Here is a 13,164-nt window from a genome sequence, read left to right as displayed (position 1 = left end):
ATTAATGTTCAATTGTTATAAATGTGAAAAAGGCATTTGCCATGTGAACAAATGTTCTGAAAATGTGGGTCTTATATGCACATTACAAATTGTATTGAAGCAAGAACCACTTTAAGCCTCATTTATGGAAACAACTTTAATCTTTCATACCATACCATGCAGAGATGAAATGGTGACTTTAAAGGAAAGTTATGGCTCTCTCATTTTTCCCTTCCAAAAAGCACAAGAGCCATGTATGACAAAGCAAAGGTGTTTGGAATTCCTTGGACTTTTTGGTTGTACCAGGCCATCCTAGTTATTTTTTTGTAGCAAAGATGCCTATGTGTAGTAAAAATATTATTATAGTCAGAGGAGCCTGTGATCTGTCATGCTTTCTCTGCTGCTCTGGACCAGATTCAGAGTTTTACAGAGGAAGAAGAAAGAATAATTAAGTGCAGCAACCCTAACTGAAGACTTTGATGCTACACCATATTTCTAACAGCAAGTGAATTCACTCGCTAATTACAGAATTTCTTTCTCTTTAGTCTGGAAACCATCTGAGACTGTGTGATGTGAATCAAGATTCTGTTAGACATGCATCTACAATATAAACAAAACACCATCATATTTGGCAGCACTCTTAGAATTCGGTCTGCAGCTGAATAAGCTTCATCTCCTTTTGTTCTGCTTGGGCCATCAGCAAGATCATAGGTTCACCACATCCTACCAGCTGTTGAAGCCTAAGGGAAGCTAATTTCTGGATGGGAGTTAGACCAGAATGCTGAGCATGCCAATTTTAGATAATAAACCAACAGATCAAAGAGAGTCACTAATGGGCTAGAATTTTAACCAAAAAGTCTGAATAAAGCTTTCTGTTTCAAGAGCCTTGTTTGCACTGAAAGCTTCCCCTAGAAATTTCAGAACAAAGCAAACATGGACAAGACAAATTAGGTGTCGCAAATGGTGGCGAGATGACCATGTGTTTGTGGCAAATCTCTCTTGTCCAGGCATGTAGGACACACTGGGTAAATGTTCCCAGGTACAATAAACTGTTTTAGCATAATGAAGTAACCCACTTAGGAGGCTGGCACAAACAGATACATTGTGGTACCTGCTATGTTTATGTGGATTATCATTAGAGTGTCGCATGTGAATTTGCCATTTGCCAAGGGTTCCCTTTAGGTACCACAATAAGTGTTCCTGGCTTGTGGAGAGGTACAGCAAACCTGTGAAACTAGAACAGCTTTTTGATATGAGAAGAGAACTGACAGGCTGGGCTGGGCACAAGGCCCCTGTGTGGAGAAGGTTCTCCCACTTCTTTACTTTTGGTTCTGGAGGAGTTGGGCAGGGAAGAGTGGTACTCATATGCTAATCATGCCCTTTCACTTGGCCCATGAATAAATATGAAGAGTTATTTTACGTTTCTACATACCCTCGTTTCCTCCATGCAGAAGAGCAGCTACTGCGGCTGTGGCTGAGGTACCTCATTAATCATATAAATTCATTTGGCTAGAGTGCAAATGGGCAGCCCAGTGCCTAGGGAGCTGCTCCCACCCTTCCCTGCGGTCCAGTTGATCAGCTGTAGCTGGGGGCTGAGAAACCGACTGCTTTTCCCCTCAGCTAAATGCAGTGGAGAAGCCACTAACCTTGGTCACTGAAGGAGTGGAGAGGCTTTAAATCTGTCCCCTCACTACCACCACCCCAGCAAGGAAGAGTCTTAAGAGGCAGGATTGCTCTAGGCATCATCAGCATGATCCCAGTTTCCAAAGAGCTTTTTAATTCCCGATTTTGGCATGTGGGGATTTAGGCCTTCCCATTCCTGTTCACTGGTGGTTGGGGGTGTCTAGGTGTATGCAGCGTTATTTATGTTTGTGCACATATACAAGGTGAGTGTGACAAGGTGAGTGTGATTTTGTGCTCCTGCAAACTGTGTTTCTTCTTCATTAAATATCCTTGAATTAATATATGATTACTGTAAACTTCCTATTAGCTTAAATTTTTAGACATCATTACCACTGCCGTTGTTCATGTTACCCTAATATGGTTCAAGTAGGAACAAGTACAGTGGTACCTCAGCTAATGAACACCTTGGTTCATGACCAAATCAGGTTGCAAACAAAAATTTCATGAAAATTTTGACTTGGGTTGCAAACTCTGCTGTGGGTGGCGACCAAGATCGTAGCCATCTCCTCACCCCCCCCAAGTGAGGAGATGGTCATGATCGCAGTTGCGTTCATGCAGAGAAGACCTCTGTGATCACGGGCGTGCTCCTGCAGGAAAGACAGGTGCGATTTCAGCCATCTCCTCCCCCCCACCCAACCAGCACGATTGTGGCCATTTCCCCACCCACAAGTGGGGAGATGGCCGTGATCGTGCTGGGGGTAGTGGGGGAGATGGCTGAGATCGCGCCCGTCTCTCCCTTCCCCAGTACGCCCCGTTCGTGCCCATCTCTCCCTCCCCCTGCGCACCAGGATGATGGGCGCATGCAGGGAGGACTGGCGCAATCTCGATCATGCTGGGGGAGCAGGAAGATGGCCGCGCTTGTGCTCGGGATTGGGGGAGAGATGGCTGCGATCTTTGTTGTTCTTTGTCACTTTGCTTCACATTTTTCTGATTAAAAAATGGTTACAGAACGGATTAACCTTACTTGCATTGAACCTTACGGTGAAATTTAACTTGGCTCATGATCAATTTGGGTCATGACCAGCGTTCTGGAATGGATTAAGTTCATGAGCCAAGGTACCACTGTAATTGTGACCATTTTAATTATGAATTTCATAGGGCAATGTGCTATGCTTATCACTTAATGACCACAATATCTACTGATTACTTTCATGCAAGAATGAACTACCACAGATCTAAAGCTACAGGGAGAAATTTCATCTCTTTGACCTCAGACAAAGTAGTTCCCATGTACATCTGGCAGTCAAGAGATGGAAAATCAAGCGTACCTCTGAACTAGCTTGTAGCTTCCTTGCATTCACTGACTGACTGACTGACTGACTGACTGACTTTATTTATTTATTTATTTATTTATAGCCTTCACAATGTCTCTGGGCAGTAATATAAATAAATGAAGAAGATGCAGCATCCAGATAATAATAGATAAAGTCCAATCTAAAGCACTACTAACATTTTAAAAAATGTAAAATAAAAAGGTTTTGGCCTGGCACCAAATGAAAATCCACATCAGTACCAGGTGCACCTCTCTAGGGAGCCCACTCCTTAGCCAGGGCGCCACCACAAAAAAGGTTCTTCTCCAGTTAGCCACTCTTATGATCTCCTTCAAAGAGGTTCCTGAAGAAGGACCTCCACTCCAGATCTTAGAGGCCAGGCAGGTATATATGGAAGGAGGCAGTCCTTCAAATATCCAGGTCCTAAGCCACTTAGGGCTTTATAAGTCATCACAAGCACCTTAAACTGTGCCCGGACTTCAACTGAAAGGCAGTGCAGATGGTACAGGACTGGCATGTGTGTATATCTGCTGGTCCCTGCTAGCAACCTGGCTGCTCTTTTCTGAACCAAACTGAAGTATCCAGACCATCTTCAAGGGCAGCTCCACATAGAGCACATTAAATAGTCCAATTGGGAGGTTACCAGAGCATTGGTCACCATTGCTAAGCTCTGCTCATCCAAGTAAAGACATAGTTGATGGATCAGCCAAAGCTGAAGGAAAGCGCTCCTCACCACAGTACTCACTTGGAACTCCAAGGTTAACTTCGGGTCAAGGAGCACTCCCAGACTATGCACTTTGACCCTTAGGGGGAGTGCAATTCCATCCAGAACAGGGCAAAGTTAACTAACTTGGAGAGTTGAAACACCTACCAACAGGACCTCCATCTTGTCTAGATTAAGTCTCAGTTTATTGGCCCCCATACAGCCCATCACTGCAGCCAGACACTGGTTAAGGACAGTCTGAATCAGTTGCAAAAGAGAGGTAGAGTTGGGTGTCATCAGCATACTGATGACTCTGCAGCCCAACCCCCCCCCCCCCCCAGATGACCTCTCCCAGCAGTTTCATGTAGATATTAAAGAAGATGGGAAATAAAATGAAACCCTGCAGAACTCCATGGCAAAACTGCCATGGTGCAGAGCCACAATCCCCCAGCACCACCTCCTGGCCTGCCAAGTAGGAGCAGATCCACTACAGTGCAGGGCCTCTGACCCCCAACTCAGCCAGCCTATCCAGAAGGATACAACGGTCAATGGTATCAAAAGCCACCAAGAGGTCCAGGAGAAACAACAGGGACGCACTACCCCTTCCCTCTCCCTGCACAAGGGCAGGGTAACCATGGCAGTTTCAGTCCTGTAGCCAGGTCTGAATCCAGACTGAAATGGGTCCAGAGTTAAGGAAGACTCCAGGAAAACTGTATTTGAAGAACTCTGCCTGTTGGAGGTAGCAAAGAAATTACTGCTGCTTTTCAGTTCTCCTTTCATCTTCAAATGTCATTTCTGAATGGAGAGGTTCCTAATGATCCTGAACTACTGTTGGTAATCTAGTGTGTGGGCAGAAAGGAATTGCATTTTCAAAGGCTTGGAGGTAGCCAGTAGGAAATCTGAATTGGGGATGGGCAAACAGAAGGCTACTTTCTCAAAAGTGAATCAGGCCCTTTGAGCAAAGCAATGAAGAGGTGAAACTCCTTGAGGTAGGGGTTGATGTGCAGAAGAAAGTGTGAAGGGCTCAGTTCCTTACACTCCTGCTCTCCAGGGGGCAGAAATGTATCCTTGGGAGGGTGGGTTAGATGGGGGGCTGGATCAGTTTCTGGAGCTGCATAAAAAATAGGAAAGATATGTCTGCCTTTTCTTCACCCTTTTCTTCCTTCATAACTGAGAAAGATATCTGTATCCTGAGACCATGGGAGCTGAACTACAAGTGTTCTCATCTCTGGTGGGAAAAATGCCAGCATCTTACTCTTCTGGGGATGATAGGGTATGTAGTTCAACCACCATGGCCCAAGATGAAATAAGTAAAGGCCTGCATCTCTGGTTACAAAAAAACGTGAAACAACTGGAGCACTGCCATTGGACTGATGTCAGACTGTGATTGTACATCTGACAGTTTTGTTTAGGGTTATCAGATTCAAAAGAGACCACAGAGCACCTCAGACTATTTTGCTTTTTTACAGAATTGTCCTACTATTATTAACCTCAGGCTAATCGCTTCTGTGATTATGATTACAAATTGTTTCCCATCATCTAGAATGACAGTTAATTTATTTTTACTTTCCATCTGTTGTGTTCATTTGCATTGGTGGCATTACACCAGAGCACTCCGAGTGGCTTAATAAAAAAATGAAAGGAAGTAAAACAGCTGGATCAGAATTCCCATTTTATGAAAAGTGGGGGAGGGGTGTTGAAGGCTGTCTTCCAGCTAATAACAAGTGTCAGAAAAATCAATGTGAAAGATGTCACTGTTTACTTGAAAGGGACAGCGTATTGTGATTGTTTTGGCATTCATCTTACAAAACTGTTGAATGGAGCTTTGAAGTTGGACCTGTGGAAGACCAAGATATCCCAGACTTGATTGATAATGACATCAGGCAATCTACTGCTTTGTGTCTTAGTTCCTCATCTGTGAAATGTGACATCAATTCTCCTTCACAAGACTGACTGAGAAAGGATTTGAAAGCTCTGTGGCTATCAAAAGCACTATCAAATTGGCTATAATCCAGTGCACAGTTACCCATTCTTAGTCAAATTCAGTGGTACTCTTGAAAGCAGGACCGTGTGCCCTGCTTTCATAAATGTATATAGTTAGCCTAGCTTCATTGTTTGGTCATGTGCCAGCCTGCTTGTCCAGGGTACCTCCTGTCAACTGTAGGATAGGTACATATAGGTCTTTCTTTATGTGATCAAAGGATAGTAAGGTGCATTTCCTTCCTCTACTTAACTGTTTCTTACTGAAGTCATACTGTTGCTACCACCATGGGTCACATCAAGAGAAAAAGTACATCTCCCCCTCAAATCATCCAGAACAAAATTTTGTGATCCAAAAAAGGCCCTTGTCCACCTGTCACCTGCTGCTGCCTTTTGAGGAATGCTTTTCTTTCCACATGCTTCTTCTGAACACCACTTCTTATTTCAATATGTGTGCTACTGCCATTCTATCCTTGTCTGGTTTCACTGTTTTTGTTCTAATTGATGTTTTATATGTTATTGTATATTGTTTATTATTGTAAGCAGCTTTGAGTACCTGATGGAAAGGTATGGTAAACATCCTTACAATAAAGAAATAAAGTATGCTCATGGTTCTTTCCTGCCCAAGGGTGTGGCAACTTTCTTGCAAACATATGAATGCAGTGGGATTGTCTCTTCTTCCTCCCCCAGAAGCCCCTACTGCAGAAGCATTTCATAATGTAGTGATGGCGCTAATGTGTCCATGTTGACTCTGAACAAGGGGGATCTTCTGAGCCCCTTGCAAGGATGAGAGCCAGTGTGGCGTAGTGGTTAAGAGCATGGGACTGGGACTCAGAGGATCTGGGTTCTAGTCCCTGCTCAGCCATGGAGCCAACTGGGTGACTTTGGGCCAGTCACAGACTCTCAGCCCAACCTACCTCACAGGGTTGTTGTTGTGGGGATAAGATGGAGGAGGAGATGTAAGCTGCCTTGAGCCCTTAGTAGGAAAAAGGCAGGATATAAATCGAAAAATAAATAAATAAAAGGAGAAAATTCCCTGCCTGCACCCCAAACTCTCCCAGATTTCCCAAATCTCACCCTAGTGGAATGTCTCTCTTGCTGTCAACTTTTTGCCTACCAGTTTTTGCCCACCATCCCTCTCTTATTCACCTCTTCACCCATACTTTTTCAAAGTTATCAAGTGCAGGATGGAGCACAGAGCAAAATCATCAACAGGCAGAGTTGCCAAATGCCAGAGAGCCAAAACAGACATTACTTTAAATCTGTATCTAGAAACAATCTCCTTCCTTAATTTTTACTTTAGGAGTGATTCCCCAGTGTAGGTGGTAAGGGGGATTTTGATCCAGATTGTTATTTTTATTCTGTAGTCTTCCTACTACTATGTTTGTCTTTTATTAAACTCAAGTAAATATAAAAATGCTAAGAAGTTTTATTACTCTTGTGGTAACAGGAATCCTCAGAAGACAAGATATATGCTTTATTAAATACAGTCTGCCTAAAAATTCATACAGGCCACTACAAAATGCAAGGAATATGTTGCCTATGGACAGAGACTGAGATTCAGTCAGTGCTTACTGTGATAAATATTTCACTTTGTTAGTGCATCCTCAGCATATATTCTCTCACTCCTGGTATTTGTGACTTCTTTGTGTGATAAATATATTTATGTCATAATCTGCACTGGATTCAGAGAGCCTCCCCTGCCACTGAATAGCCACAGACAATTCGACCGCATCAGCCTGGTTGAATACAGGTGATGTTTAGCAACTGAGGAGGGAGTTTTAAAACCAGAAACTCTATGCAAATTTCATTTCAGCCATCATCTCACTAGATGATTTAAATTCTTAGCCAGAGTTCCTTCTTTTTCTCCTGCTGATATCTGAAAGTGGCTGCACTCAGTTCTGTAACCCCTGTGCCAAAGAAGAGATTTTGAACCTCAGCAAAGACCTGGTTATTCGTGAGTCTTTGGCATCGTCAGCTTAGTAGTCATGGCAAAAATCTGTTCAACTGGCTGTTGCCTTTTTTAATTCATTCCCTGTTAGAAAGTGGCATCCTCTGGATGCTTTGGACTATAACACTCAGCCTTCTTGACCATTTGCCATGCTGGCTGGGGCTAATGGGATTTGAAGTTTGCTCGGCTTGCTCTATCACTTCAGGTCTTTTCCATGAAACACAAGTATAAGTACTCTTGAGGTACATTCATGGCACATCCAGTGTGATGGTGGGGTGGATAAGGCATCCAAAGCCATACTATTCAGGGATGAATTTCACTGGGTGGCCTTAGCCAAAGGCTACCATCTCCCAACACGACCTACCTCACACTTCTGTATTTATTTATTATCTTTATAATCTACCATTTCCTGTAAGGAACCCAATGTGGGTTGCATAATCCCTCTCGGTCTTATTCTCACAATAATTCTGTGAAGTAGGTTAGGCTGAGAGTCGGTGACTGGCCCAAAGTCACCTATTAAGTTTTATAGTTGAGTGGGGACTAGAACCCCAGTCTCTTGCATCCCAGTTCATCAGTAATCACTACACCACACTGGTTTATTTTATTTTTCTGATAAAACATATGAAAATACTTTTTCTTATTAGTACTGTTTGATATTATTAATTTAGACAGTATCATCCAGTGTTCCTAATATGCATTAAGCAACATTTAAGAGGCAGATTCTAGTCTGGAGGAGCTTATAAACTAACTTCTAGTCCAAATGGAAGGAAAGAAAGATTTTCGAGTTGCTAGGTTTCTGTTTTTTCAGGCCTTAATGAAAATTAAAACAAGAAGCTCTGGAGGACAATCATTTTGACACTCTAAGGTTGCAATCCTAAGCAAATTTATTAAAAAAAAGAGTTCTACAATTCCCAGCATGCCTCAGCCAGCAGAGCTGGCCTTGCAACATGTTTAAACTTGCACAGGATTGCCCTCTAGGGAAGCAATTGCAACAGTACTGCAAACTGTTCTTCAGAAGGCAGACTGCCAGTTTTATTTGCATTTACACATTTAAATTAGCTTCTGCTTCACCTTTTCAAATGCAAAGTGAAACTGAAATTAACCAATCCAGACACCTTTGAAGAGCTTTTGGGAGTGAAGGACAGAATAACTAATGTTTTCCTTTTGAAATGCATTTATTGCAGAAGGCTTCAGACTATCGCAGGGATGATTTCCAGATTTACTATTGAATTAGAACAACAAAAACAAAACAAAGCAGCAGCTTTTAAACAGTGCCCAGATTTTTTGTTGTGATGGAACATCAGGTGTTCAGGTGCATCAGAAAATGAGACATACAGACACGTGATTCCAAATGTGTCTTTGAATTGTATGATTAAGATTCGCTCTCTTTTTAGAATAACCCAGCAGCTGCAGCCCTCCCCACCCCAATGGATATGGGCAGATTTGGAGAGAAAGACGTAGCCCCTTTCCCCACTGAAAATCACTCTCTGCGCACAATAGCAGGACAAATAGCTGCTGCAGGAGACATTTTCAGGGGCAAATTGGCATGAGGGAGGGTTTTAATCATTCCTTCTCTCAAACTGTTGCTAACTTTAAAAACTTTAAACAAGAGGAGAATCCTGGTTATGGGATTCAGAAACACATTTTGTGTCACATATAGTTTGAACCCAATTATCCCAAGAAAATACATGATGTATGAGTCAGCGAGAAAAAAAAAAAAACCTTAGTAATGCAATCATTTCTGAAGCTCTAGCCTGCCTATCAAAGAAAATAAAGCCAACACTGTATATTCTGAAATAGGCTTTTCCAAGTTGGTGTCTCCCAGACAAGCCGGACAAGTCTCATCACCCCACAAACCAATAATGTTACCTGCAGATGTTGGGAATTAAACTCCAACTCATCTGGAAGGAAATCTGGAAGATCAGAGAAGGCTGCTGTAATCTGTGCATTTGTTTTTTATGTAGTGATATTTTTGAATGTTTTAAACATTAGATGTTAATTCTTGCCATGTTTGTATACTTATAATCTTTCAAGGAGCTCTGGGAAGGAGTTATCACGTTCTGTCTTCACAGCAAAGGATAAAGAAAATGGTGAGGTAGGTTAGGCTGGGGAAGGGACGCTTTGTCCAAGACCACACAGATCTCTGTGGCTAAACAGGGCTTAAAATTCAGATCTCTCAGGCCTTCCCTCTCATCATACTGAATGTATGGCAAAATGTCTGAACACTTCACCATCCATCCCAGCCTCAATAAGAAATGTTTATTTAATAATGGAATAAGAATTACATTTACATCAGCTATAAGTATTCTATTCTTGTTTTAATTGGCTATTTTTTAAATCTAGAAAGGCTTTCAAGATGTTTGATTACTGTTTGCCTGTTTTTATTTCTTACTCAGCCCTGCTCCTAGTTCAAAAAAGCTTTGGGGGACCACATTCCAGTTGATGGTGGAGCCAGAGGCAAAAGCAGTTGAACTCTTGTACCTGCTTGTTAAAGATTAAAGTTAAAGATTTTGCTGCTGTTATCAAAGTTTTATAAGAGGCATTTCAGCATTTGAAATGGGGAGACATTGCACAAAACCCAGAGAACCGAGTGGAATTGGATTGTGTGGTAAATAATTGCCGGATTAGGACCCCTAGATAAGGACAGAACCATGTGTCCTTGACTGTCCAAGAGAATACACTAGCCAAGAGTAGCAAAAGCTGCAAGTAATAACAAGGTTGCTCTCCCTTCATCCCTGGCAAGAAAAGCCATCCAGGATGACCATGGCCTGTTCAGGCCCCAAACTAGGCCTGAACCTAGACTGGAATGGGTCTGAATTCAAAGATGATACCCAATAGGTGTCAGTAGATACTATCCAAACAAATCATTTCCCTATGTCACTGTAAATAAATGGCAGTGGAGGCAATTTTAAATGAATGGGCAGTGCTTTTTTCAAGCAATGCCAAAAATCACCCTCCAAAATGTGGAAGGTTTTCATCACTACTGAAATTTGGCAAACATGTTTAGCCTGATCCTAGCAAGAAGGTTGTGCAGCACAAGAAGGAATAAATTTATTTATTTATAAACAAATTTATAAATTTATAGCACAGTCATACCAACCTTTATGCCTGAAGTCGAAGAGGTCAAATGCTAAGTGAACTGGGGACAGCCAGCCAGCATGGAGATGGAGCGTGACTTTGCAGACTGCAGTTATTGTGAATTTTATATGATCTGCAACTCACAAGTATCTTTCTCCATGGAAAGACAAGTCTCATAAAAAGATACAAATGTAAACGGCATAGGATTTATTCCCAGTTTCATTTAAAAATTTAATCTGGCTGAACTCTCTTAGATGGTTCCCAAAAGCACATAAACAGAAAACCTTGGTTTGAAAGTCAGAACATGGAACTATTGACTGCTTAGCAGAACTTGCTTAGTCTTGTCTGTGTTCACAGCAGACTGGGGAACTTTGGGCCTTAATTCTGTGGCACAGATTTAGCCTAAGAGTTTGATTACTATTTTAAAAGATTCTGTACACCTTTACTCAGAATTAAACCAGTTCAAAATAAGAAGGGAGGTATCACATTTCCATTCTATAAATGCCCATTCATTTGGAAGATCTGGCTGAAAATAGTCCTTATAGGATGGAGAAGGATCAGGTGTTGGCTTTCCACCCACCCACCCGTCCAGTCACTGTGTATGGTGAATGCTCCAAGCGGAGGTTCATATATGCAGAGGCCTGATTTATGTAATCTTTCATCTCCTTTTTTTTTTTTTTTTTTTGAAGAGGAATACTGTCAAAGTTCAAGACTCTACATGGAGCATTTCATCACAGATCCACCCACAGGATCAACCTCATATCTTTTACAAGTAAATTGAGCACATAGACACGGAGAATTGCTGAAACAAAGAAGACTTGGGGAAACTGGAAGTGGACTTTTTGCATGGAAGGACTGTGAGGCAGCTTGTTGGCTCATCATTATTCCTATCTTCATGCAAGAGAAGTTTGAGCCATTAATTTTGCCAAAAATGTATTTCTAGAAAATTACCACTTTTTCACATCTACAGGGAAACACAGAGCTCATATCTGTTAGAGATAATATACCCCATAGTCTGTTAGCTAATTGGCAATTTAAGACTTCAGGCAGAGTTTATTACTTATCTGATCATATTTGTCCCAAGAGGCATATCACAAATGATTCAATTTGAGGAATTTGATTAATGATATCACAAGTGACATTGACAGACAGGCATCTATAAGGTTAAGTCTTTGAGTTCAGGTAAATACAGTTAAAATGAAGGCAATACCTTGAATTGTTTGTGTTTTACATGCTTACTTCTTTATTAAGCTTAAGTTCATAAATTCTTATTGGGTTCCACTCCATCCAGAATATCTTTTTAAAGGATGCAACTTTCAATCAAAAAGGCTGTGGTCATACCAAAACAGATGATGTGCTTTCTCCAGTTGTCATAGTAAGAGAGCTATAGTATATATTTTCATGTCAATTGCAGTTTAACAGTGTTTTACACACAGAATTTTATGGGGAAATCCAGATATAATTGGCAAAAAAAAAGTTTGTGTGGCAGACTTGGACAGACAGACTGATTTTTACTTGGCTCATGATGTCATTTTCAACTAGAGTTGTGCCAATCCTCCCCAGAATCTGCCTCTTCTGACTTCTTCTTGTGCTTGTTTTGTAGTCTGTAGATTAAACTTTGTTACATGATTGTACTGCTATTTTCATATTTGTATTTTGTTTTTCCCTTCAGGTGGATTTGGCTCAGAATAAAGGCAAATAAATAAATGAGGGCTAAGCTCATTGTAGTTAGCTTGTTCCATTGGTTTATATGCAACTCAAGCCTAATTTTAGTAGGATTTGGGACTTAGTAGGGAAGCTGTTAGAATATATGGAAAGTATATATAGTATATACGATATATAAGGAGGGTTCTAGAGCAGTACCCTATTTTCATGGATATCATGTTAGATCACTACCAGATCACTTCTCCATACGTGCACAAAGTCTTTCCCTTAGCCAATACCTTCCCACTGCAATCCCTTCTGCCTCAAAGTTCAGGAAAACATCCAGGGAAGGATTTTGACTGTTTAAGTGAGCATTGCCAACCCCTGCTACATCCCCAGAGGGCTTTTTGCTTATCCACATGGTTTTTGGATCCTGGTCGTAGTAAATAACTTGGCAACTTGTTTGTGTGTGGCTCAGCTTATTAACTCTCTTGTTCTTTTCTAAAACCATGCACATTTCTTCAAGGGGCCAGGCACATGTCCGATCCCCACTGCCAAAAAGCAAGCTATTTCAAATGGACTGGATTCATTTATCTCACAATTTAAGAAACTTGATTGATTTAATTTAAAGGTATAAATGATAAAAACACAATGATAAATCATTGTGTTTTTACAGAAAAATATTTTCCCTGTCAACAGAATGTTAAACTCACTGGCAGCCTAAACTGTCCAAGGAATTAAAAAAGCAGCTCTTCTTTCCAAACTGTAATAAAGTTGGACAAGTGATAAGCTTCCTGGATTTACAAGTTTTCCAACCAATCATTTCCTATTTCATTTCCCTTCAATCTTGCTTCACTTCTATATTTTTCTTCTGA

General features: G+C 41.3%; 1 protein-coding gene across 1 annotated transcript in view; it reads left to right on the top strand.

Moving 5' to 3' along the window:
- SHISAL1 (shisa like 1) overlaps window positions 1-11,421 on the top strand; it is a 58,922-nt gene extending 47,501 nt beyond the window's left edge. Inside the window, exons 4-5 of the mRNA XM_044450883.1 lie at window positions 9,602-9,662; window positions 11,335-11,421. Coding sequence (XP_044306818.1) covers window positions 9,602-9,662; window positions 11,335-11,421 — 148 coding nt within the window. The remainder of the gene's footprint in view (window positions 1-9,601; window positions 9,663-11,334) is intronic.
- Window positions 11,422-13,164: the final 1,743 nt, after the last annotated feature.

Source organism: Varanus komodoensis, unplaced genomic scaffold, assembly GCF_004798865.1.
Source record: "Varanus komodoensis strain SLA01 unplaced genomic scaffold, ASM479886v1 scaffold69, whole genome shotgun sequence".
NCBI classification, from domain to species: domain Eukaryota; kingdom Metazoa; phylum Chordata; class Lepidosauria; order Squamata; family Varanidae; genus Varanus; species Varanus komodoensis.
This window is presented reverse-complemented; position numbering and strand designations above follow the sequence as displayed.